This window comes from Pimephales promelas, chromosome 5, assembly GCF_988280905.1.
Source record: "Pimephales promelas chromosome 5, fPimPro1.hap1.1, whole genome shotgun sequence".
NCBI classification, from domain to species: Eukaryota; Metazoa; Chordata; class Actinopteri; order Cypriniformes; family Leuciscidae; genus Pimephales; species Pimephales promelas.
In genome coordinates this window covers 39,651,036-39,678,737 of record NC_142773.1, presented here as the reverse complement: position 1 = coordinate 39,678,737, position 27,702 = coordinate 39,651,036, and the positions used below count along the sequence as shown (strand labels likewise).

Genomic DNA, 27,702 nt, shown 5'->3' with positions numbered 1-27,702 from the left:
CTAATGCAAATAAAACATTTCCAATTAACTAGCAGAGCTTTAATTTAGTTCGCTCTTAAATAAGAGATCATTTTAGATCAACGCTAAAATGTGTGTTCAGTGTTCTCCGTGGCATCGGACGCGAACTGCACGCACTTCAATCTATCGCGGTTGTGGAGACTATTCATTCCGGTGAAATCACAAAATAAAATGCACACAAATGTGTTCCTGCTTGATATAGACTGTAACCACTGATGAACATATTCGGTTTTAATGAAAGAAAAAAAACTAAACAGAGGGCGGATTAGAACCCGTTATAGAAAATAGGTTTGAGAAAGTTCGCGTCTAAGAAGAGGCCGAGTGAGCGTGATGATGATGGATGGTGGCGGCTCCAGGCCCCGTCATCATCTTTGCCTCCAGAACAAATCTGGCAAGTTGAAGCCATCGGATGCTTGGAGAAAGAGGTTGCTAGTCATCCTGGTGCATTTTTTGCGATGGCAGCGTGAAAAAAAAAGATTCTGAGGCAATTGTCGCGCGTATGAATTCTATAATGCCCTCGAGCCTGTCAGTATTTGCATACTTCGCGACAATTGGTCAGCTTTTCCAAGCTGACGTTAGCCCATTAGGTTTCAACAAAAGTGAAGGGAGGAGTTACCGCAGCTTTGCGACACAATGTAGTTACCACTCTCCTAAGGGAACAAAACTTAAGTTTATTTTATATCTTGATTTAAGGATATTCATGTTTTTTTTATTTTGTACTTTCCTGTTATCCAGACCCCACGATGGCCTACCCATAACCCCGCCCCTAAACCTACCCGTCACTGGGGTTAAGACCAATCAGGGATGACTATAGTTTTTTTGTATCGTAAAACATGACATAAACTGCAGCATATTTAATGCAATGACTTCGTGAATTTGAGACTTTCTGTTTTAAGGCTTTAATTTGTGGGAAAGTGAATTAAGAACTGTTTATGCAAACATATTTGCATTAAAAGGTTTCTAAAGAAGTTTTTTTTTTTTTTTAACTGATAAACCAAAACACTCACGACCAATTGCCTTAGCAGGTTGTCTTGTGACTCTTTCTGAGGATTTCAGTAATTTCTCATTCCTGGTGTATTGTCGTATATCCTTACAGGAACAGAGGAGTCAGGCGAGATTTCTGTGGGAATTAAATGGGACTGTCCATATGTTATGTTGTTTCCTAACCTTGCATTCAACATCTGTCCGACATGAGCGCATGCGCTGAGAGATCATGAGCACACACTGCCCTCTGCTGGTGCATATAGTCATAACAAAGCGTCATACAAATATTTTTTTTAAAGCCAAGTGTGTAAGTGAATTAAATCTTTTAAAAAAAAATGTATTTGTATAATTGATAAAAATTGAAAACTACAGGTTAGAATGTGTTTGTCTAAAACGATATAGGCCAATTTGTTCATATTCGAACGTGGTGAATCAAGTCAAATCTTCTACAGGTAATATCAAATTCAGGCGCGAGTTGTTAGCATCTCACAATTCTGACGGAAAAAATCACAACTGCGAGTTATAATGTCTCATTTACCTTTCTTTTTTAACATTTCCAAAGAAAATTTGCATCAGTTTTGAGGGGTAGGCTAATACAAAGACAAGAGACAATCAATAAAGAGATAGAGAAATAGAAATAACAAAAGTCTCTTCATCCGACAAACATGACGTTTGAGTGAGAAACATGGGTAATGTTTATTTCAACAAAATACTGAACATGGCAGCAGAATCTGAAATGACCCAAACAGGGACAACACAACACATTTACTACATTAGCAGCAGTAAAAATAATAAAAATCAAAACACATCAACAGACCTCCATCATATCTCCTTAATGAGAACCAGCCCACATCAGGCCAGCAAAGGATCATGGGAAATCTGTACTCAGGTAGTCCTAATGTATGAACACTTCTTCAATTTATGTGAAACGTAGAGAAATATAACAAGAGTAAAAGATGCTTCAACTACATCATTTAGCAGATCTAATATCATTATATACATCACACATCAACACCTGATATAGGATACAAAGTTTGGCTTAAACTAAAATTTGCACAACTTGCACTGCAATACTTTAATTATATTTCAAATCCCTGATTTGATAATAGACAAATCCAACTTAATACAATTGTTAAGGTGGAGACGAAGGAAGATACATGTACCACACAAACAAACAAACGAAAAACTGTGAAAGGTTTGCATGTCCTCAGAGAACAGTTAGTCTGAACCACAGAAGCTATTTCAACTGTGGATGCTTGACTCAAAGCAAACACACACACACACACACACGCGCACACACACACAAAAAACCTTGTGAAATGCACCGAGCACCTGGCGATCAAATTCAGAGCACCTTCTGTTAAAAACAACCGAGTAAAAATAAAAAGATCTCCTTTAAAATCACAGAAAAGCAGCTGTATATTAAATTATATTGCTACCACAAAACAGAATAAAATACTTTTTATATATATATATATATATATTTATATACTGTATATAAAAAAAAAAACTCACAATTTCTGAGGTATATCTAATCACTGAGCGAATGAAGGTGGATATTCAGTGATGGTTTTAGTGTTACGCTGAACGAGTTTGATAAAAGCTGCCTGTTTCTGAACAACACTGGGAGTCCATGAGACGATTGAACAGTTTGACAGAGCAGATTCCAGCACTACGGACATTCAGTCTTCTTCACTACTGAAGTTATTGCTGAAACAGGCCAGCTCGGAGAAATCACTGCTGTGATGATCGTGAATCAAGAAAAGTCCAGGTCATTTTTCACCTCAAACATCAACAGAAAAAATAAGAAACTAGAAAGTGAATAAAGTCAACTTTAAAATAATTTCACAATATTAAAAAAAAAAAATGGTCCTAAAGGTATTTCAGCAAATTTTATTGTCATTACAGCAGTGTAAAAAATAAAATAAAAAAATCTGTGCTTTTGTTTTTTTATTTTGCATTAAGGTAAGGATAATTTGGGGGATAAATTGTTGCTTAATTGTTAGGACCATTATGTTTTTTTTTTTAATATACTTTGACATTATTTTCATAAATGTGTAGCACATTTTGTTCTCATTACCGTAATGCAAAAAAGAAAAAAAAATTTGTTGAATGGAAAAAAAACAAACATTAAAATTATAAAATATGGTAATTTTTGTTGTGCTTCACATCATTAGAACAAAAATCTTTACAAATTATTTCTATACTTTTACAGTTTTTTTTTGCATTACGGTAATGATAACTTGTGGGACAAAAACTGTTGCTTATCTACGGTTATAAATGTATGCTGCAAAAGCCCACATTTTGCTTTATTTTCTGCTAAATTAAAGAAAACTTATCCTATTTTAGGACCATTATGATTTTTTTTATATTGTGACATGAAAATTAAGCCCATTTTGGCAATAATAATAATATATATATTTTTAAATCACTTGTGATGTGCAAAAAAAAAAGTTTTACTACTGATGCAAGAAATTTAACATTTGTTAAGCACATCTGTAAATATGTTTTACATTTGTGCTCTACAAATTAAATAAATTTGAAGGTAGTTTTTGTTGTACCAAATTCCTTACACAAATTTCTTTTCATTTGAATTCTTTAGCATTACGTCAATGATTATTAGGTGAAAGTGTGTTTGACGGTTATGAATATAACAGCACCCTTGGCCCTAAAAATAAGCTTTAATTTCTTGGAGAACTGTATAATTCAATATTTTTTTCATTTTGATTTGAAAATGATTTATGACCCTGGTTTTTCTTAGTGAGATTCACCATAATGCGGAGAACTATTGCTGTAAAAGTGAGCGGTCACACAATCACGTGCACAGAGTTTACCTGAGTAGTGTAGTGGAGAAACGTCACACACTTTCCTGATGCACCGATACATTTAGCTGTGATTGAAAATCAAACCTGTAACGCAGCGCTGGTCTTTGTGCGGCCGCAGCGTAAAAAAAAAATTAACTGCAGCTCTTGTCGCGCAGAAACAACGAACGCTAAAACACGCCGCTCGGGATGCTCTACTGATGGCACTTCTGATACTTCAATTTAACGCGTCAACGACAAGCGGATGCTACATTAAAATCTATCCCGACGCTCTGAAAGGCAGCTCAAATCATAACAGTCCTGCTGCCTTCAGCTTCCAGTGTCCCAGACCACTGCCGTCACAAACGCAAATAAGAAAAAACAACATCCCACGAGACATTTCAGGGAAGAAAGGGTACAGGTAAACAGCAATAAAACTACGCTAAAATTCACTGAGAACAAAGAGGACCATGTGTGCTCTTGGGAAGGTTGCTTTAGTGTAACAGTCATCAGATCGTCGCGTAGACTCGATAAATCCGGGGTAGAGCGTTCGGATGGAGGTATTCATGGAGTGAAGGCAAAAAAACAAACCAACAACATAAAAATGGCATTAAAAATGATGAGGTAACGTGTGCTCATATCCCAGCAGTCTGAAACAATCCCCTGAATGCCCTCTGAGAGTTCAGTCTTCTCACGTTTGAGGGTTTTTTTGTGTGTCTGCCTTCCGAGAGGAAGAATACAGTAGATGAATGTGCTGGTGAAACCGATCCAACGATGCGAAAAAATTAAATACATGACGATCAAGAGATCAAATTAGCAGCAAAGTTCACATTACTGGAGAGGTTGATTACTCTGCAGCGTTCAGGTTCAGGTGCTGGACTCTTTGGGAGGAAGGTCCGTGTCGCTGTCAGACGTGACCATGGAGACCAGGCACTCTGAGGTAGACGTGTTGATGGTGTTGGGTGCCCTGGAGGCGGTGGAGATGCGCTCCTCCACACAGCCCGCGGAGAGCCGAGCCTCGGCGTCGTGGTCCCAGCACTCCTCGATGGTCTCGCATAACTGGCCCAAACCCTGGTGGTGAGAAACAAAGTCAGAATTGCTTGTTATAAAGTCAGAATTGCGAGATATAAAGTCAGAATTGAGAGATATAAAGTCAGAACTCGAGATATAAAGTCAGAATTGCGTGTTGTAAAGTCAGAATTGTGTGATATAAAGTCTGAATTGAGTGTTGTAAAGTCAGAATTGCGTGTTGTAAAGTCAGAATTAAGAGATATAAAGTCAGAATTGCGAGATATAAAGTCAGAATTGCGAGATATAAAGTCAGAATTGAGTTGTAAAGTCAGAATTGTGAGATATAAAGTCCGAATTGCGAGTTATAAAGTCAGAATTGCGAGATATAAAGTCAGAATTGAGTTGTAAAGTCAGAATTGCGTGATATAAAGTCAGAACTGCGAGATATAAAGTCAGAATTGATTGATATAAAGTCACAGTTGAGTTATAAAGTCAGAATTGCGAGATATAAAGTCAGAATTGCGAGTTATAAAGTCAGAATTGAGTTATAACGTCAGAATTGCGAGATATAAAGTCAGACTTGCGAGATATAAAGTCAGAATTGCGAGTTATAAAGTCAGAATTGAGTTGTAAAGTCAGAATTGCGTGATATAAAGTCAGAATTGCGATATATAAAGTCAGAATTGATTGATATAAAGTCACAGTTGAGTTATAAAGTCAGAATTGCGAGATATAAAGTCAGAATTGCGAGTTATAAAGTCAGAATTGAGTTATACCGTCAGAATTGCGAGATATAAAGTCAGACTTGCGAGATATAAAGTCAGAATTGCGAGTTATAAAGTCAGAATTGAGTTGTAAAGTCAGAACTGCAAGATATAAAGTCAGAATTGATTGATATAAAGTCAGAATTGATTGATATAAAGTCACAGTTGAGTTATAAAGTCAGAATTGCGAGATATAAAGTCAGAATTGTGTGTTGTGCAGTCAGAATTGCGAGATATAAACTCTTCTGAGGGGGAAAAAAGTTATCCTCGCAATTGCGCGTTTATATCTCACAATTCTGAGAAAAGATGTCAGAATTGAGATATAAATTCGCAATTATATGTTATAAAGTCAGAATTGCGAGATTTAAACTCGCAATTGTGAGGAAAAGTGAGATAAAAAGTCTTTATTTCTTTATTTAATTACTTTATTTCTCACAATTGTGACTTTATTTCGCGCAATCGCTACTTTATTTCTAACGATTGCGACTATTTCTCGCAATTGCTACTTTATTTCTCGCAATTGCTACTTTATTTCTCACGATTGCGACTTTATTTCACGCAATTGCGACTATTTCTCACATTTGCTACTTTATTTCTCGCAACTGCTACTTTATTTCTCGCAATTGCTACTTTATTTCTCACGATTGCTACTATTTCTCGCAACTGCTACTTTATTTCTCGCAATTGCTACTTTATTTCTCACGATTGCGACTATTTCTCGCAACTGCTACTTTATTTCTCACGATTGCGACTATTTCTCGCAACTGCTACTTTATTTCTCACGATTGCGACTATTTCTCGCAACTGCTACTTTATTTCTCACGATTGCGACTATTTCTCGCAACTGCTACTTTATTTCTCACGATTGCGACTATTTCTCGCAATTGCTACTTTATTTCTCACGATTGCGACTATTTCTCGCAATTGCTACTTTATTTCTCACGATTGCGACTATTTCTCGCAACTGCTACTTTATTTCTCACGATTGCGACTATTTCTCGCAACTGCTACTTTATTTCTCGCAATTGCGACTTTATTTCTCGCAACTGCTACTTTATTTCTCGCAATTGCGACTTTATTTCTCGCAACTGCTACTTTATTTCTCGCAATTGTGACTTTATTTCTCGCAACTGCTACTTTATTTCTCGCAATTGCTACTTTATTTCTCACGATTGCGACTATTTCTCGCAATTGCTACTTTATTTCTCGCAATTGCGACTTTATTTCACGCAATTGCGACTATTTCTCGCATTTGCTACTTTATTTCTCGCAACTGCTACTTTATTTCTCGCAATTGCTACTTTATTTCTCACGATTGCGACTATTTCTCGCAACTGCTACTTTATTTCTCACGATTGCGACTATTTCTCGCAACTTCTACTTTATTTATCGCAATTGCGACTTTATTTCTCGCAACTGCTACTTTATTTCTCGCAATTGCGACTTTATTTCTCGCAACTGCTACTTTATTTCTTGCAATTGCTACTTTATTTCTCGCAATTGCGACTTTATTTCGCGCAATTGCGACTATTTCTCGCATTTGCTACTTTATTTCTCGCAACTGCTACTTTATTTCTCGCAATTGCTACTTTATTTCTCACGATTGCTACTTTATTTCTCACGATTGCGACTTTATTTCTCACGATTGCGACTATGTCTCGCAATTGCGACTTCATATCTCGCAATTGTAAGAAAAAGTCGCAATTATTATTATTTTTTTATTCAGTGGCAGAAACAAGCTTCCATAGATTTCTGATTTCAATTGCGATTTCAAAAAAATCCAGGTTTGCTGTGTTGTGCTGTGAATATTAATATGGCTATAAATTTCATAATAATAATAATAAAGTTTTTATTATTATTACTAAATAAAAATATTAAAATATTTATTAAATGTACGTGGCAAGAGATGAAGTTTATGTGGATCAGAATTTACAGTGAACCGCTGAAAACAAGCAGATCAGGACCTGCTCGCGTGTAAAGGAACATATGGTTTGGTTTGATTTGGATTAACAGTGCAGCCCTAATTCCTATTCAAATGTATTTTCTCACCGGATGTTTAATCCAGCAGTCTTTAAAGATGGGCCGTATCTTCTTGTGGACCACCGCGTCTTGAAGGTCCTCCAGGGAAGGGTGCTGGCCCACCTCCTCCTCAAAGGGCAGCTGGTACTCGCCTACAGGACCTGAGTGAGACAGCAACAGCACACACAATATCAGGGCTACCCCTAATACTTCACTAAACGTTATTCGACGAGAAGAGGCGTAGACGACTAAAATTTTACTAGTCGGTAATAAAAAATAAAATAAAGTCACTAGCTCGCTCTAATGTTAACTTAGATAAATGTGTGCTATCATTAGGTGCATATGCAAGCATTTGTGTAGAGTGTGGAAGATAAAGTATTCTTAAAGTAAGCTACTACATGTCCCAAAAACGAACCAAAACTCAGGAGACTTGCATCACAGACATGAGAGCAATATATCTATAGAAAGCTTGAAATGTAGAAATACTCTGATTATGTAATGGTGCATTTCACTATACAGCGGAGATGGCAGCCGACACTGACTTAAAAAACACTGGTTTATTAATAAATAATTAAAATATCTCCTTGCAAGCTTTAAAGTTTATGTGCTGATTATGTAATATATATATTATATTATACACTCATTATGGTTTAGTATTCTCCTCAGTAAGTAATTCAATTTAAACATGCATAAATTCCAGACTGCACACACAGAGCCGGAGATCCTGAAGTGTGTGTGGACTCACCATCAGAGGCGGTGCAGCGAGACACCAGTTCCCAGAGCACCAGTCCTAGAGCGTACATGTCGATCCTCAGGAAGGCGTCCCTTTGGAAATTAATGGCTCCCTCCAGCACCTCTGGGGCCATGTAACGGCGCGTTCCCACCTGTGACGGGCACAGAAAACACAATCACATATTAGACACACAGCTTCACTGTCATTACACAACCTTGGCAACAGCCAATTATTCAAACTTGCACTTATGTTGACTTATAATTGGCACAATGAAAAAATATGAAAGCTTACAAAAAAAATTTGTATTATATATATATATATATATATATATAAAGTATTTATATATTTATGACATTTATATTTTTATAACAATAAAATTCATATATTTATGTTTAGATATAAATACTATTTTATATTAACAAATTTTATATATATTTATTTTTTACATATATTTTTATATATAATTTAAAAATCATTTATATATTTTTATATTTAATATATTTATATATATATATATATATATATATATATATATATATATATATATATATATCAATTATATCCATATATATATATAGTATTTATATATTTATGACATGTGTATATTTATATAACAGTAAAATTCATACTATTTTATATTAACAAATATATATATATATATATATATATATATATATTTGTATTTCTTAGCTTCAGATTTTTTTAACGTTATTTATTTGAACTGAAGTAATGAAGATGTGTCGGGACCGACACATTTGCCTTTTCTTTTTATTAAGCTTTTTCATTTTTATAATCCTTCTGTAAAATTGATTTGATCTCGGACTGAAAACAAAATGTTTTTACATTTATTTATTTAGCAGATGCTTTTATTCCAAGACGAAGAGAAACATCACAAGCACTTTATCATAAGAGCAGCAATATTTTCACAGCACAATGGAAAATTGCAAGAATAAGATGGGTTAGACTAGTGTTTCATTGGATTTGCATTTATATTTTAGATTTTTTTCTGATTGCATTTATGTTATTGATTTTTTCCTGAAATGATGATATACAATTTGGGGTCATTGAATTATTATTATTATTTTTTAAAGAAATAACTTCAGCGAGGATGCTTTAAACATATTAGAATTCATAGTTAAGGCAATGATAAAGTTCAAATTTCTAAAATCTATTTCAAATTCTATTTCAAATTAATGCTGCTTTTTTGAAGTTCCTATTCATTAAATAATGCATCACAGAATCCACAAAAATATGAAGCAACAGCTATTTTTAACATTGATAAGACTTTTTTTAAGCAGCAAATCAGCATATTAGAGTAATTTCTGAAGGATCATGTGACACTAAAGACTGGAGTAATGATGCTGAAAATACAGCTTTGACAACAGGAATATTGTATTTTTTAACAAATAAATGTAGCCTTGGTAAGGAAAAAAGAAAATATTACCAACCCCAAAATGACTGCATATTGCAGTAGATTGTTTTCGTTTTTTTTTTTACTTCAAATTTATTTCAGATATTATATAAGGATATATGAAGTGAAAAGTAGTCAAAGGCTCATCTTCATCTGTTTGCGCTCAGATCCTCACCTGACCGTGCGTATCTCCAGGCGGTTTCCCAGGCTCAAAGCGCACCGCTAACCCAAAGTCTGCAATCACTGCGGTTAAATCCATCTTGAGCAGGACATTCTTGCTCTTAAAATCTCTGCAAAACAAACATCAAATCACCCAACGCCTACAGCTTTTAAAAGAGTTTCACATCAAATGCTGCAAGATCAGGTTTGTGTACCTGTGTGCAATCGCTGGTTTAGGTCCCTCTGCACGGTAAGGAAGGTCTTCATGAAGGTACGCCAGGCCACGGCACATACTTGCGGATATATGACACAACTGAGGCCAGCTCACCGGGTTACCCTTCAGGTAATCTGTTAGCGAGCCCTGCAACGAATAAAGATTGACATTTTTATGGCATTATGATTGCTTCCATGCAGTTTTTATTTGGTGCATCTTTAAAACATCATTTTACGCCCACAACTTTATAGTTATAGGGACATTCGAAGAAAAATGAAACACACACTGACCCTTTCGTGGAATTCTGTGACCAGCCACAACTCCATCTGAAGGTTGGTGCCTCGTTTCTCAGCTGAGATGTAGCGTAGAATATTCTCATGTTTAAAACCCTCGGTGAGGTAAATGTCTCTTTCGTTTTGCCATGACTGCTTGTCCTGTTACACATTGTTTCAGAAGCAAGCATTAGAACTCATTTGAGAAAACCAAAACAAGAAATCTTCTTAAGAGTGGAATAAGTACCTGGATGGGAAATATTTTCACCGCCACATATTCGCTCAGGGACTGGGCCTTCCACACACAGCCAAAGCGCCCCCTAGCCTTCAACTCCAGCAACTGCAGAGGCTTTAGTCCGACCAGTGGAGACGGTGGAGGAAGACCAGCATCCTAATCAAGACAATCAAAATTAAAATCACATATAAGAGCAGCTGTATAATCAAAGAATATACATTAATATGACATACATTTTGCTCACTACTACGAGTATAAGAGTATATTTGTGAAATATTTTCTATTTTGAAATATTTTCAAATGTAATTTAATCATGTGAATGAATGTGATCTTCAGTCAGTGTCACATGATCCTTCAGAAATCACTCTAATATGCTGATTTGCTGCTCCAGAAACATTTCTTATTATTATCAATGTTAAGAACAGCTGTGCCGTTTCATATTTTTGTGGAATTCGTAATAAAATTCTTTGCGGATCCTTTTATTGAATAGAAAGTTCAATAGAACAGAATTTATTTGAAATAGAAATCGTTTGTAACATTATAACGGTCACTTTTGATAAAACGAATGCATCGTAGCTTAATTTAAAGGGATAGTTCACCCAAAATGAAAATTATGTCAGTATTCAAACCCCATAAAACCTTCGTTCATCTTCAGAACACAAATTAAGATATTTTTGATGAAATCTGAGAGCTGGATCACTCCTGCATACTAGTCCATAGGCTTCTTGAGGGATTGAAACTTGCCGGCCTCGAAAAGTCATTGAAGACATCGTTAAAATAGTCCAAGTGACTACAGTGGCTCAATCTTAACTTTATCAAGCGACGAAATCACTTTTTGTGCGCAAAAAACAAACAAAAATCTTTGCGTCTCTAGTCAGTTAACGTAGTGTGATAGCGTAGAGCTACGCAACACGCAGGCTCACTATTGGCCGACGTTGGTCATGTGTGTGTTATTTTCGTTTTTTTTGCTCACAAAAAGTGTTCTCGTCATTTGATAAAGTTAAGATTGAGCCACTGTAGTCACTTGGACTATTTTAACAATGTCTTTAATAACTTTTTGAGGCCGGCAAGTTTCAATCCCTCAAGAAGCCTATGGACTAGTATGGAGGAGTGATCCAGCTCTCAGATTTCGCCAAAAATATCTTAATTCGTGTTCCGAAGATGAACGAAGGTCTTACGGGGTTAGAACAACATGAGGGAGAGTCATTACAGACAGGGTTTTTATTTTTGTGTCAACTAACCCTTTAACTTTTTTTAAAGCTACACTGTGTGATTTTTACCCCCATCTAGCGGTGAAAAGATATATGACCATCCAGTGAATATTAGTTTCTGTTCCTCTCAATTCCGATTTCGTTTTTAACTTCTACGGTGGCCAATGTAGTCCAAGATTAACATGGCTTCCAGTTCGACCTCGTCCATGAGTGTTAACCGAAACGTAAACGCAAAAGGCGAAGCTTGAATTAACGGGTATGTCCCTCTTTGGCTAATGTGCTTTCAAGATGGAGGGGCAACATGGCGACCGACATTAGAACCCCTTACCCGTATGTATTTTCAATGGCATATTATACACTCACGAGAATACTTTATTACTTGAACGAAGTAAAAATACATTAATGAGCACATATATTTTTGAAAGAACTAAGTGTTTTTAGCTAAGAATAAACTAAAAGAGTTACACAGTGTAGCTTTAAGAACTTAACTTCTTAAAAATAAAAATAAAAAAGTGTATGTATGGAGTTACAAAAATTAAGCACATTTTTATACGGGCGTTTTCAAATCTGGTTCGTTCAGAGTGTTCGTTTCTGCATTAGTTCGCTTTGTGTGGTATTTATGAACACGGCAATCATGCTCAGATCCACACCAAAACACTCAATCCGAGATCACCTGATCGAAGGTGGTCTCTGCCCGATTAAAAACGGTTCTGTTGAGGTACGAAAGCAATCCGACCTAACGGACCAATGAAACAAGCGGTCTTAGAATTCATAACAGGTAATGTGTAATAACTCTGTGAGTATATTAGATATCGTAGTTGAACACCAAAGAGTGTCTCTTCATCTTAAAACGTCGTGTAATTGCTCTTCTCTGTGCATTGCAAAAACGCTGTCCCGACGAAGCCTTGATTCCCGCTCCATTATGTATCATTTATCAGTTAGAGCGGGAATGACGGCTACGTTCATATACAGTGGGGGAAATAAGTATTTGACCCCTTGCTGATTTTGCAGGTTTGCCCACTTACAAGTAATGCAACGATCTATAATTTTAATCATATGTACATTCTAACAGTGAAAGACAGAATCCCAAAGAAAATTCCAGAAAATCACATCATATGAATTTATTAAAATTGATAACCATCTGATGAGGAAAAACAAGTATTTGACCCCCTACCAAACAGCATATTAATATTTTGTAGAAAAGCCATTATTGGCCAGCACAGATGTCAAACGCTTTTTATAGTTGGTGACAAGGTTTGTGCACATTTCGGCAGGGATGTTGGCCCACTCCTCCCTGCAGACAGCCTCCAAATCTTTCAGGTTCCTGGCAACTCGAATTTTAAGCTCCCTCCAAAGATTTTCAATTGGATTCAGGTCTGGAGACTGGCTAGGCCACTCCAGAACCTTGATGTGCTTCTTCTTCAGCCACTCTTTTGTTGCTTTGGCGGTGTGCTTAGGGTCGTTGTCGTGCTGAAACACCCATCCTCGACCCATCTTCAGCTCTCTCACTGAGGGAAGGAGATGTTGGTCCAGAATTCTACGATACATGGCCCCATCCATCCTCCCCTCAATACGATGGAGTTGTCCCGTCCCCTTGGCTGAAAAGCACCCCCAAAGCATGATGTTGCCACCACCATGCTTGACGGTAGGGATGGTGTTCTTTGGGTTGTACTCGGTGTTCTTTGCCCTCCAAACACGACGAGTTGAGTTGAGGCCAAAAAGTTCTATTTTGGTCTCATCTGACCACATCACCTTCTTCCAGGCCTCTTCTGAGTCGTCCAGGTGGTGAATGGCGAACTTCATGCGGGCCTGTACATGTTTCTTCTTGAGCAGGGGGACCTTGCGTGCGCTGCAGGATTTCAATCCATGACGGCGTAGTGTGTTACCAACCGTTTCTTTTGTAACTGTGGTCCCAGCTGCCTTCAGTTGATTCATTAGTTCCCCCCTTGTGGTTTTGGGATGATTCCTCACCGTTCGCATGATCAGGGACACCCCACGAGGCGAGATCTTGTGTGGAGGCCCAGACCGAGGGAGGTTGGCGGTGGTGTGGTGCTTCTTCCATTTCCTTATAACTGCACCGACAGTTGATCTTTTCTCTCCAAGTTGCTTTCTGATTCTCTTGTAGCCCATCCCAGCCTTGTGCAGATCGACAATCTTGTCCCTGATGTCCGTAGAAAGCTCTTTGGTCTTGCCCATGGTAGTGAAGTTGGATGCTGGTTGTTTGGGTGTTGACAGGTGTCTTTTATACAGGTAACGAAGTGAGGCAGGTGTATTTGATGTAGATAATTGGTTGGGATTGGGGCTGTGTCTTAAAGAAAGACTAACTGGCTTGTAGGAGCCAGAATACTTGCTGTTTGGTAGGGGGTCAAATACTTGTTTTTCCTCATCAGATGGTTATCAATTTTTATAAATTTATATGATGTGATTTTCTGGAATTTTCTTTGGTATTCTGTCTTTCACTGTTAGAATGTACATATGATTAAAATTGTAGATTGTTGCATTCTTTGTAAGTGGGCAAACCTGCAAAATCAGCAAGGGGTCAAATACTTATTTCCCCCACTGTAGTGTGTGCATATGTGCCATGACAGCAACAAATAAAGCCACAGTATGCTGGTGGAGCAAACTTGTCAATCTATTTTGATGGATGACACAGAGGAAACTGTCGCATGCGACTTGCATAAGCACATTTTGGTACGCATCGAACCAAGAAAACACAACATTGTAACAAATTATGTCCCTGTTTCGGTACTTTGTGCACTGAAAATGCACAAAGACAGTAGATGTCAGACCTGGCCGATGTCGACGTGTCTGTAGGGTGGTTTGCGTTGGTGGTACGTCCAGCAGGCGAGCACCAGGACCAGAGAGAGGATGGCCAGAGGAAGAAGGGAATAAACCAGCACGCCCAGGAGAGACGGGCCTGGGTCTGGAGGCTGGATTTTTACTAGAAGAAAACACACAATAAAACATCAGCTCAACAGCAATAGCAGACAAGATATATATTTAGGTGCAACATAAAATGCAAATTATATAAAAAAAGTTTGACGACATTATAACGTCGCACAGCAATGGCCACACATCAACTTTATAATAATCCATCATATTCTGTGATGGTCACGGAAGGAGGAACAAGTGAGTTTTGTTCTTGTGAGTCAAGCAAGTACACTTATGTTCGCTGATCATGTTTATGTGTGAATAAAAGCCTAAATTCATCTTTTCATCATATAAAGGGATTGTATGTCTTCAGAAGACTTGGATTGAACCGCTGAATTCATATGGATTTATTTTAAGAGCTCTTTATGAATGTTTCAATGTGTCAGATTTGTGTGAATAGACTTTCTTCAGTCGAAAAGAAATTAAAGTTTTTGATGAAAACATTCCAGGATTTTCTCCATATAATGGACTTCAATGGGAACCAAACGGTTCAAGGTCCAAAAGACAGTTTCAGTGCAAACTGTTCAAAGGGCTTTAAACGATTCCAGACAATGAATAAGAGTCTTATCAAGCGAAACGATCGCTCATTTTTAAAAAAAATAAAGTTTTATAAGTTCAAATGGTTGCCTTGCTCTGTTCTGTGATGCACGTTCGTTACTCTTCTGTTCATCAAAATTAACTAATCTTTTTTCGACTCATTTGGTTCAATCAACGAATGAAATGAACGTATTGACTCAGGAAAAAATGTGTTTAATTAGATCAACGAGTTCGAACAGGAGAGTCACGAACGAGCATCACAGAACAGAGCAAGGCGAGCATTTGAGTTTATAAAAGTTAAACTTTGTTATTTTCTTTTTTAATGAGTGATCGTTTCGCTTGATAAGACCCTTATTCAATCATCGTCTGAAATCGTTTAAAGCCCTTTGAACAGTTTGCAGTTTGTATTGAAACTGTCTTTTGGACCTTGAACCGTTTGGTTCCCATTGAAGTCCATTATATGGAGAAAATCCTGAAATGTTTATCAAAACCCTTAATTTCTTTTCGACTGAAGAAAGAAAGACATGGACATCTTGGATGACATGGGGGTGAGTAAATTATCAGCAAAAGTTTTTTTTAAAGTGAACTACTCCTTTAAGCATGACAATAACATGACAAACAGGTTTTATTCTACCCAAAACATTGACAATCATAACTATTTGCATTACAAACAGCAATACAAGTAGCATCCACAGCTATGATTTGGCCAGAGGAGCCAAAAGGAGACACATGAAGTCTGCTTTACCTGCTGGGGCGATGGCTTCTGGCAGGTGTGTGAACTTCTCATTGCAATAGTTTCCCTCGCAGCAGCAGAAAAACACCTGCGGACTCTCTTCTGTGGCCACACACTCCTGTCTGCTCACACAGAGAAACAGTGAAAGGGAGGAATTGAAAATTAGTTGTTGCTGTAACATTGCACACATTTTTGGTTTTCGATTAAAAGGGGTCATCGGATGCAAAATTCACTTGTATATGGTGACTTTGGATATTAAAGGAGTAGTTCAATTTTAAAAAAAAAAACTTTTGCTGATAATTTACTCACCCCCATGTCATCCAAGATGTCCATGTCTTTCTTTCTTCGGTCGAAAAGAAATTAAGGTTTTTGATGAAAACATTCCAGGATTTTCTCCATATAATGGACTTCAATGGGGACCAAACGGTTCAAGGTCCAAATGAGCGTTTCAGTGCAGCTTTAAAGGGCTTTTAACGATTCCAGACGATGATTAAGGGTCTTATCAAGTGAAACGATCGGCCATTTAATAAATAAATAACAAAGTTTAGCTTTTATGAGCACAAATGCTCGCCTTGATCTGCTCTGTGATGCGCGTTTGTGACTCTCCTGTTCGAACTGGTTCATCAAAATAAAATAATCTTTTTCGAGTCATTTGGTTGATTCAGCGAACAAAATGAACGAATTGACTCGGTATTTGTTAATTTGGATGAACGAGTTTGAACAGGAGAGTCACAAACGTAAATGGTAAATGGACTGCATTTATATAGCGCTTTCATAGACCTAATGGCCACCAAAGCGCTTTACACCGTGCGTCACAAAACAGAGCAAGGTGAGCATTTGAGCTTATAAAACTTAAACTTTGTTTATTTATTTATTTATTTATTAAATGGCCGCTCGTTCCGCTAGATAAGACCCTTATTCATCGTCTGGTGACGTTTAAAGCCCTTTGAAGCTGCACTGAAACCCTCATTTGGACCTTGAACCGTTTGGTTCCCATTGAAGTCCATTATATGGAGAAAAATCCTGGAACGTTTTCATCAAAAACCTTAATTTCTTTTCGAGTAAATTGAGTTGGTGAGTAAATTATCAGCAAATGTGAACTACTCCAATGATTGTGATAAAACATTTGTTTCCTGGATCATATCAGTGTGTGTGTGGGGGGGGGGGTCAAACAGAGTCAAAGAGTGAGATTATATAAAGGTGGTTTTGACGAGACCTGTCGTAACAGTTGAAGTCGTCGAGCCAGCAGCCTTTCTTGACCAGGCGGATGGTCCCGCTGGAGTTCAACCAGGAGGCGTAACAGTGGAGTCTCTTGTCCTTCTCCCCCTCACACCTCTCAAAGCCACTCTGATTGGTTTTCTCTGTCCGCCAGTTATCATTGTAGTAGACGCACTCTCTGGTCGCCACCTCCGCATGACTGGCTCCTGATAGAGAAAGACAGACACCGAGTTATTACTACATCTCAATCTTTAATGCATTCGTTTCTAGGCCAGAACACAGAAATCAGTTGCACTTCCGAATCCATCGTCCTGAAGTCAATGGCTGTGTTTGGAAAACGGTGATTCAGCCGGGGGCGGCATCTTCATGCACGGGAATTCACTTGGCTTGCGACTCTCACAGTGCATTATGGGTATTCTCTAGCCGTTGAGTGTACATAAGTTGTACCACTTTGTGGGATTGAACGAGCGCACTTGATAATGCTACAAATGGCTGTCCCTCAAATAGTAAAGGGGCGATTTCGGACACAGCCAATGAGGTTTTGGTTAAATGCCGAAAATAAGGTCTGTGGTGGTGAACACATGCTTTAAGATATTTTCACATTTTATTCTATGACGTGAAATACATCAACAACACAAAAAAGTGATTTAAAAAAAAAAAAAAGCTTTTACTTGTCTTGTAATCGGCGTTTGCTAACAAGTGTCTAAATAAGACTATATATATAGGTTGTCAGGGGTGTTATGTCATCAGGTAAACTCATCTACTCACTTGCTTTCAAAGCCTTCACTGTAAAAAAATATTGATGGTTTAACTTAAAATTTTAAGGCAACCAGGTTACTTACTTTAAGTTCTTTGAACTGGAAAAAGTGAGTTAATATAATGAAGGAGATTAATTTAACCATTAGAAACTCAAAATAATAAGTTCTCAACTAAATAAATTATTTAAGTTGATTTGACAAAAGAAAAAATGTTGTGATTACTACACTGTACATTTTTTTTGTTGGTTTAACTTAAAAAAAGTAAGTAACCTGGTTGCCTTAAAATTTTAGGTTGATTGAACTGGAAAAAGTGAGTTAATACAATGAAGGAGATTAATTTAACCATCAGAAACTCAAAATAATAAGTTATCATCTCAACTAAATTAATTATTATAAAGTTGATTTGACAAAAGAAAATATGTTGTGATAACAAATCTTGAAAATATTTTTTACAGTTGTGTTGTTTTTATAAATCGCGCTCTTGCAAACTCTTCTAACTCAAACTTTCATGTCGACAAGATGAAACGACAAATTTCAGAGAAAATCAATGTTTTTTTGTTTCTTTAAATAAAGATTGAAAAAGTTGTCGGAAGCAGCTTATTGGTGGTGACTGAGGTCATGTGACTTGTGTAGTTCGCTTACAGCCTATATTTAACTGTATTTAAGGCTTCAAAATTCATAATAGTTCATCTTTGAATATCAACATGAACAAAACTTGGAAGAATTACAAACTTTTGTTGGTCACAGAGCTTTTTTCTGCAAAAATCCAAAAAACAGTGAAAAATTGGGTTTTGCTGAGTGAAAAAGGGGTGATGTTAACTTCCTGGTTGAGCTAAAAAAAATACATTATCAATGCAGCGCTCTATTAAGTAAATTATATATTTAAAAATGCTTCTGAAGTTACAATATACACTTACAGTATAGTGTATTAGAAAACAAAATAGTGTAAAAGTGTGGCTGCATCTTCACTGTAAAAAAAATATTGATGGTTTAACTTAAAAAAGTAAGTAAGCTGGTTGCCATTTTAAGTTCATTGAACTGGAAAAAGTGAGTTAATACAATGAAGGAGAATGATTTAACCATCAGAAACTCAAAATTATATGTTATCTGAACTAAATAAATTATTTAAGTTGATTTGACAAAAGAAAAAATGTTGTGATTACTACACTGTAAAAAAATATTGTTGGTTTAACTTAAAAAAGTAAGTAACCTGGGTTGCCTTAAAATTTTAAGTTGATTGATCTGGAAAAAGTGAGTTAATACAATTAATTTAACCATCAGAAACTCAAAAAAATAAGTTCTCAACTAAATAAATTACTATAAAGTTGATTTGACAAAAGAAAATATGTTGTGATAACAAATCTTGAAAATATTTTTTACAGTGTTATTAGTAAACAAATAACTATTATATAATATATCAAATATCGGTTTTCATAGCTGCAAAGTAGTTCAATAGATAACAAGCAACGTTTATCTATCAATCAAAACCTAATGAGACATTTGAACACTTAAAAACCCCGTCATCAGAAACCCCAGTGTGTGTTCAACTACCCATCAAACCTCAGTACCAAAACACACAGCCACAAACCACATGCTTCAGGGGTTGACGATTTAAGACCCGTGAATTGAGTTTCTGTGGTCTTTAAGAAAACCACCAAATCAAATCCAGATGTCGGATCAGCTGTCAGAGGGCACTTCTTCATATAACCGACGGCGTGCACCACCGCACACATTTGCACAAAGAACTGGGTCATGGATTGTGAGATGTTTACATAGCGTAAGATACACACAACAGGCGAGGAAAAAAGGCCTCCTAGGGTCAGATTTAAATGGGGGAAAATACAGATTATGACATAATGTTGGATGGGCTACACCGACAAGGTGGTTTATGCTCATTTCATGCTTTAAAAAAATAAAATAAAAACAAAGTCAGCCCCTTTAAATACGACGTATAGTTGCCGGCCACCCATCCCCCCCTGCAAATGTGACCCCACCTACCCACCAAAGCGCCCAGGGTCAACAGAAATAAGAGCTACAAAAGCTTTAGCAACAGGGTTCATGCAAGTTGATGTCCAACGTGCTTTTAATGGCTAATTCCTGCCGATAGATCGGCACATGTTCAATCTATAGCTTCTTTGTCACTGATACTGGGTGTCACATGATCAGACTCAGAGTGAATTACATCAGCAGCCCCCTACTTAAAACCCACAGCACTCCACTTTCCTCATTCACACACACACACACACACACACACAGAGTAAGTGTGTTTCTAAGATCCCCTGTGGTGCGCATTCACACCAAAGCGCACAGATTTTACCTTTCTTCACCCTGTCACCACCCCGCAGCTGACACACACACACACACACGCTGATCTAGAGGGGTGTATCAAAGACTCTTTTGTTTTGAAGGGGTTACCTCCTCACAGCGACCTGTAAGGGACTCCTACAAATCAGCTTTTGGGATAAGATATCCTCACTGTTCCTTAAAACAATGAATCAATACATCAGCATCAATAGCTGGACAAAGCAGAACACTTTGTCTGCTGGTCAAACACTGGACCAAACGGGAAATCAAAAATGGCTACATAAAAGTACAAACACACAAATATTAATCTCTCTATCAACAAATCTAATCAAAATTGGCTGATTTGACTTGTATAATATATATATATATATATATATATATGTGTGTGTGTGTGTGTGTTTTTAATGTCACTACACCACCTTGGGTTGTTATTATTATTATTATTTTATTATCTTTATTTGGCCTGTCTTTGGCACAGCTGAATGAAAGATGCACAGATTCGTTATTATTAATAACATTTCTATTTGTTTTCTGTGTTTTTGACACCATTAAACCTAAAGCTCAACCCATAACCATTAAAAGAGTTTTTATTTGCCTTTATACTTTTAACAAAATTTAACCTATTACTATTTAAAAATAACTTAGTTCTTTCTTTCTTGACAGCACCGGATGCTTACTTTATAGTGTTATTGTTATAATTTTCAATATTTAACTAATTTAGTTAAATTATTGAACAAATACTTGGCAATTAATGACTATAATAAATTATAAATGCCTTAAATATAACACAAATATTGTGATTGTCCACATATAAAGGACTGAACACAATGTAAATTCCAGGCAAGAAATGAGAGATGTTTATTATATTATATCTATAAATCTGTCCTGAAATCAAAACCAAGCTGGGAAACCAAATGTTGCACGAAGAAGACATGAGGTGAATCTGCTGAATGTTTTGTGGAGATCGATTGTTTTAACACGCCACCAGCTGTTTTTACTTTGTGCCCATTAAGTCTTTAAAACAAACAGAAATCGCTCACGAGAAGAAACTTTTAAACCACAACTAAACGAAATATATCAAAATAAGCGCGACACACGTAAGTGAACAACAAATAATGTTACAATGAACCCAAACACACGAACGGTTTGGTAACACAGTCAGTGTTTCAAAACCGAGTGCGCTGCCTACCTAGTAGCATTATCGGGCTTCACGTGCGAACTAGAAACGCTGTCCAGATAGGGAGCTGACTAGGTTTGGTAACAAAGCCAACCAGATACTATCGTTTTAATTGAAGATGAACCAAATCTCTGTAAACGAACGCCTTACCTGTGCACCAGATGAGTGCAAAAGTCAGCCAGGGAACAAACATATTCCTTCCTTCGAGGATCCTGGCGCTAAATGGTGTCCTTTATGCCGTGAAAGCATTTAAGAATGGAATAAAACACATGAACGCGAAGGAGCCGCGGGCCTGCGCGCGTTTCGTCAACGCTACAATAACAACACGAGCTCTCATTCACAACAACACAGTGTATCCTTTAGACGCGAGCTGTTCGGAAATAAAGTCCCTGATGCCACAATTATCCAGCAGTTCATCCTGCCCGGGCCAGCGTGGAGGAGCGAGAGTTTGGCGGACGCTTAGAGTAGAAGCGAAGCCCCCTTGTGTGCGCGAGCTCGTGTGTTTCTCCCCCTCTGCCGGGGCAGTTGGAGGGGGCAGGAGGGACTGACATGCGAAAAGCTGAACAGCGTCCAAAATGGCTCCTGAGAGCCACAGCAGCGGAGCCAGCGGGAAACCCGGATGTTCACCAGGGCCACTGTGTGTGTGGTGGACTCTAAAATTAAATGAGCTCTCAATCGAAACTTAATTAAGTTCAATTACAGTTACTATTTTTAATTATATCTATTTTAAATTTATTAAAACGGTTAACAAAATAATTAAAATATAATTATCCTATTCTATACAGTTGACCAATAGCCTGGTTTATTCGTAAATTTCAATTGCATTTCTCCCCCCATTTGTAATGTTAAATTAAACATTGTGGACTTTAAAGACCCATCCCACACGAATAAAGGCACAACCCAGTAATCAATAATAAATAAAATATTGTACTATACACTTTCTATTATTTCTAGGGCTGTCAAACGATTAATTGCATCCAAAATAAAAGATTGTGTTTACACAATATATGTGGGTGCACTGTGTATAATTATATATATATATATATATATATATATATATATATATATATATATATATATATATATATAAATACACACACATGCTTGTACATATTTAAGAAATATTTTCATGTACACTGTAAAAACGAACTTTTTGGTGTAGTAATATATATTAAATGAATCATCATAATTTTTACTTAATAAAATTAAAATTCAATGTGAACTAGAATTTTCTAAGTAAAATTTTAAATATCTACGCGTTTAATTCATGTAATAAATTAACTGGTTGGAAAGAGTAAATCTTATTATATATTTTCTTGTAATATTTAAACGTTTTATAGTCCCTTCACATAAACATAGTAATTTTAAGTAAATTTTAATAGAAAAGCATAGCGCGTTTGAATCCGCACATGCGCGTTTGGACAAGTCTAACTGCGCACTTTGGATCTGAGACGAGACGAATTGGCGGGCTGCTGCGTGGCTGCTTTCTGTCGTGTTTGAGGTAAGTTTGTCTTTCTGTTTTACATTTAATAAAACATGAGTCTGTGTGGGTTTTGATTGATGATTCTTGTTTATTTGACTCAATAAACATTAATGCTCACCTTACAACATGGCCTCATATTAGTGCAACGCGTGTGGGTTATCCATAACAGTATACTGTATCGTTAACCCCCTTTTCACTTCCTAACGTTAACGTACATTATTTATATTGAATCGGAAGTTTTCAATAGTTTTATAGATTCACAAAGAACTGTTTTTCGTGTAAAAATGTCAAACTAAGTAGAAATTAGTAGACAATCTTTACCGTTTTAACTGCTAGCTAGCTAAAATTGGGCCTTAAAATTAACAATTTAATGTCAACCGCTCTTAACGTTATACTGTTGACTATGGAAAAGTTTGAATGCTCTTGCTGAATATTGTTCAGGATGGAACGTTTACACATAAAGCTGTTTTTTTTTTTCAATCGCACTAAATCGTGCATAAATGAGGTCTTAAAGTAAGCAGGGCTGCGTTTCTAAAATCATCCTGTTTCTAAAAGTTGATTGTAGAAAATAGAGATCGTGAGTGGCAATCATGGGCAATATTAATATTGACAACAGTAACTGATTTAGCACATGAAAAAATAAATAAACTTGAAATGTACTAAACTCAAAGTTAAAATTGAAATGCCAAATTAGTGTTTCTCTTTTGGATTTGCACATTACAAAAGAAAGTGCTGGATTGTTCACTCCACTGTTGATATCTACAGTCCTTGTATAATTAACCCTTTCTCCCTGCATCAGTCTATTTAACCAAATTTCTGCTGTTGTACTCTTGAATCATTTTGTCACATTAGATCAAGGAGGAATTCAGGAGAATCGATCATGGGGCAGAGATTCATGTTCAGACTTGACCAATGCACATCAAGACTTATTGCCCTGATGAAGGCCATGGGAGGTGTTGTGGGGACCAACTGAGGCCATTTCTGGACAAACTGAGTCAGGTGTGTTTGATCAAAAGTGTGCTTGTTCACATTTTTTTAAATAAGATATACTTAATGTATTTCTCATACATGCATGTACATTTATTGTATAGCTTTTAATACAATATAGATTGCATTAAAGTAGCTTTACTGTATTAAACAGACAAAAGTCAAAAGTTCAGAAATTTCAGTAATTAGAATTTTAGTCATAAATTACAACTTAAATTTCAAATATTAAGAATCTGTACTGAAGATGATAGAGTTTCAGCGACAGTTCTGCTTTGGCCAAAATGCAAGGCAGACAGGAACAGGAAGTAGAGTCACTTTGCTCTAAGTACTCAAATCAGTGTTCCTTGCGCATGAATGCTTTTGTGTTCTCACTTGATTTCATTGAGTTCATTGTGTATGAATAAAAGGTTGTGTAATGGTACAATATAAATCTGTTCACAGACACAAAGCCTTGAGATGGGAATCAGTTATCCGCAGCCTCATTCTCTACTTTGACGATAAAGAAGATGATAAACTGTGTTTTGAAGATGAACAGAGTTCTGACGGGCTCGGGACGACATGAGGGTGAGTCATTAATGACATCATTTTCATTTTCACAATCACGAAACGTCGCCATGGAAATAATAAGGAGATATATTTTAAAATGAAAGTCGCACACTGGGTGGTCAGCTAGAATATTTTAAAGTTGCGTGTGAAAGGTTAAACAGAGTCAAATTTATTTCACAGAAAACTGCACTCCAGTTTATAGCACCCTAAAAAGGATAGTTCACCCAAAAATAAAAATTGTCATTGTTTACATTGTGTAAACATTGTTTACACTCAAGTTGTTCCAAACCGTTGTGAGTTTATTTCTTCTGATGAACACAAACAAAGATATTTTAAAAGAATGTTGGTAATCAAATGACGGTAGCCATTGACTTCCATAGTAGATTTCTAATGGCTACAGTCAACTGTTTGATATCCCATTTTCTTCAAAATACAATGTATGTATGATATACCGTCCTTGTCCAGAAAAGGTAATACAGACATCATCAAAGTAGTCATGCAGTGACTGCAGTGGCTCAATTTTAAGTTTATAAAGCAGCAAGAATACTTTTTGTGCGCAAACATAATGACTTTATTCCACTATTCATTTCATGAATTCATATGCATAATGAAAGCATAGGTGCACTCGAACAATCATTCATTAAAACGCATAAAACTTTAGTTTACAAAGACGTGAAACTCACCGAGTGGTCTGGGGTGTTCACTGATATGCTCACACAAAAATCGCTGTAAAAGATGCTTTCCAACAGGTTCTATCGTAGTTTTTGTCCAAGTCCATTTTCTTCCTGTTTTCGTCGAACTAGATAACTAAGGATCGCGCACGCAAACTCGAACTAGATAACTAAGGATCGCGCACGCAAACTCGAACTAGATAACTAAGGATCGCGCACGCAAACTCGACAATTGACTACTGTGGATTTCGACCAAAAACAGGAAGAAAATGGACTTGGACAAAAACTACGATAGAACCTGTTGGAAAGCATCTTTTACAGCGATTTTTGTGTGAGCATATCAGTGAACACCCCAGACCACTCGGTGAGTTTCACGTCTTTGTAAACTAAAGTTTTATGCGTTTTAATGAATGATTGTTCGAGTGCACCTATGCTTTCATTATAAAGGTGGGGGGGTGCTAACACAGAATCCAAAAATTCTCGTGACCGGAGCATCTGTCCAAAAAACAATCTTAACTATTCTATTTCATCAGGGACGATCTTAAAACAGGGCTTTAATTGTAAAATACTGAACTTGTCCTTTAATGCAAGTCAAATAAAATAATTTAAGCCATTATATTTTTGTTTCTCAAAAGAATTATATTTTTTCTTCTAAATTGTATGCAGGAGGACAGCGGCAGTGACATCACTCAGCACAGCATTAAAATACTGGTCGTTCGTGGTGCTGATGGAGGAGATCCAATCGATGTATCCATCCTTTTTGAAGGGAAGGAAATGCTGGAAGCAGCAATACCGTAAAGACAGTTTTACTGAATGCACCTGTGTCAAGAGATGACTGAATGTCCATTCTTGTATGAACATTTTTGATGACTGAAAAATAAACTGTTTAATTGAATTTTAGTTGTGTGATTTGTGAAAAATATTGAGAAAATGATTATTTATTTATGTTCATGATTATTTATAAAAAAGAAATTATCAATGTTTAAATGTTTAAATATGTAGTAAATGAAAATCTCAACAAAAAAACTTAAATAATATCTACTTATTTTACTTCATTAAATGGTAAGATTTACTTAAAAATTTCATAAAAGCAAGCTTCCTAATTTAAAAACAATAAATAAACTTTACTTAATTACTTTAAATAGATATAGCTTCTAAATGAAATGTAAATGGGTATTTTTTACTTAATTTCTTCATGAGAGTTTTGTTCAATACTAAGTAGATTTTACTTGATAATGGCACGCGAGTTGTACTTAATATTATAGCAGTAAAATTTACTTAAAATTTACTTGTGCAAATTGTTACGAGGATTTTATTAAGTAAATCTTACAAGTAGTTTTTTTCAGTGTATATACTGTATATAGATTTATATATAATTTATATTACATATAAATATCAATATTATATATATATATATATATATATATATATATATATATTTCTTAAATATACATATGTTTATTTATAAATATACAAAATAACTATACACAGTGCACCCACAAATATTATGTAAACACAAACTTTTATTTTGGATGCGATTAATCTTTTGACAGCCCTTTTCAAAATACATAAAACGGATGGACTTTTGCCCTAATATATATTAGGGCTGTCAAATCAAAGAAAATAATTTAATAAAAATAATTTTTTCTAACGATATTTTTTAATATAATTACTACCACTTTTTTTTTTAAATAAATAAAATTAACACATCATTTCTGAATAAAAGTATTCATTTATTTAAAAAAAAAACAACTAAATTACTGACCCCAAACTTTAACAGTGGTGTATATAACAAAAGATTTCTATTTTAAATAAACGCTGCTCTTTTTTAGCTTTTAATTGATCAACAAATCCTGAAAAAAATATCACAGATTTAATTAAAACAAAAATGTAAACTGTTTCCAACATTGATAGCTAATACATCAGCATATATTATGATTTCTGGAGGATCATGTGACACTGAAGACTGGAGTAATGATGCTGAAAATTCAGCTTTGATCACAGGAATAGGAATAAAAATACATGGAAATATTACCCGATACCACATTATTTTATGACATAGTTGGACTTTTAAATGAAACGTTTCAAATCTCTGATGAACCAGTCATGCTGATCATGGTCTACGTTTTCTTCACAGCCGATTGACGACGAGAGAGAGAGAGAGTGAGAGAAACCCCCAGCGCTGGCTGACCCCGGAGGTCATGGCTTTGTCCGCTCTGTTCCCTCCGCTAACAAAAAAAAACTTCAGAGGGTCACATTCCACCCCACAGACCCCCGGATACTCAGCTGTCGTGAACAAACCCAGGATATTCCCCTCACACACACTCTCAGACCAACACAAAGAATCGCACTGTTGTCCAAGCAAACCTCGAGGAGCGTTACCTTGAGACTGAAAGGGTTAATTCTCCCAAAAATTCTGTCACTCATGCCGTTCCAAACCCGTACGACTTTTGTTCATCTTCAGAACACAAGTGAAGATCTTTTTGATGAAATCTGAGAACTTTCTGTCCCTCCATTCCACAAGT

The 27,702-nt window shown here is 36.3% G+C and overlaps 1 protein-coding gene and 1 long non-coding RNA gene across 2 annotated transcripts; one reads left to right on the top strand and one right to left on the bottom strand.

Moving 5' to 3' along the window:
* Nucleotides 1-1,668: 1,668 nt before the first annotated feature.
* Nucleotides 1,669-22,108, bottom strand: acvr2bb (activin A receptor type 2Bb). Its single transcript, XM_039677335.2, has 11 exons — nucleotides 21,641-22,108; nucleotides 17,250-17,457; nucleotides 16,046-16,155; nucleotides 14,622-14,773; nucleotides 10,634-10,777; nucleotides 10,405-10,548; nucleotides 10,116-10,261; nucleotides 9,917-10,031; nucleotides 8,343-8,481; nucleotides 7,628-7,758; nucleotides 1,669-4,874 (listed from the first exon to the last, which is right to left on the bottom strand). The coding sequence occupies exons 1-11, from the start codon at nucleotides 21,681-21,683 to the stop codon at nucleotides 4,671-4,673; spliced, it is 1,536 nt and encodes a 511-aa protein (XP_039533269.1). The 5' UTR covers nucleotides 21,684-22,108; the 3' UTR covers nucleotides 1,669-4,670.
* A 585-nt stretch (nucleotides 22,109-22,693) lies between these two features.
* On the top strand, nucleotides 22,694-26,072 carry LOC120461319 (uncharacterized). Its single transcript, XR_016168587.1, has 4 exons — nucleotides 22,694-22,991; nucleotides 23,826-23,972; nucleotides 24,402-24,524; nucleotides 25,844-26,072. It is a non-coding gene; the product is annotated as an uncharacterized LOC120461319 (long non-coding RNA).
* Nucleotides 26,073-27,702: the final 1,630 nt, after the last annotated feature.

Excerpts from the sequence above, each read along its gene's own strand:
- acvr2bb (XM_039677335.2), bottom strand. The coding sequence starts at position 21,683 with ATGTTTGTTCCCTGGCTGACTTTTGCACTCATCTGGTGCACAG. Across the intron at positions 16,156-17,249 it reads GACTTCAACTGTTACGACAG|ACAGGAGTGTGTGGCCACAG; the intron begins GTCTCGTCAAAA and ends CTGTGTGAGCAG. Across the intron at positions 10,032-10,115 it reads AAACCAGCGATTGCACACAG|AGATTTTAAGAGCAAGAATG; the intron begins GTACACAAACCT and ends TTTGTTTTGCAG.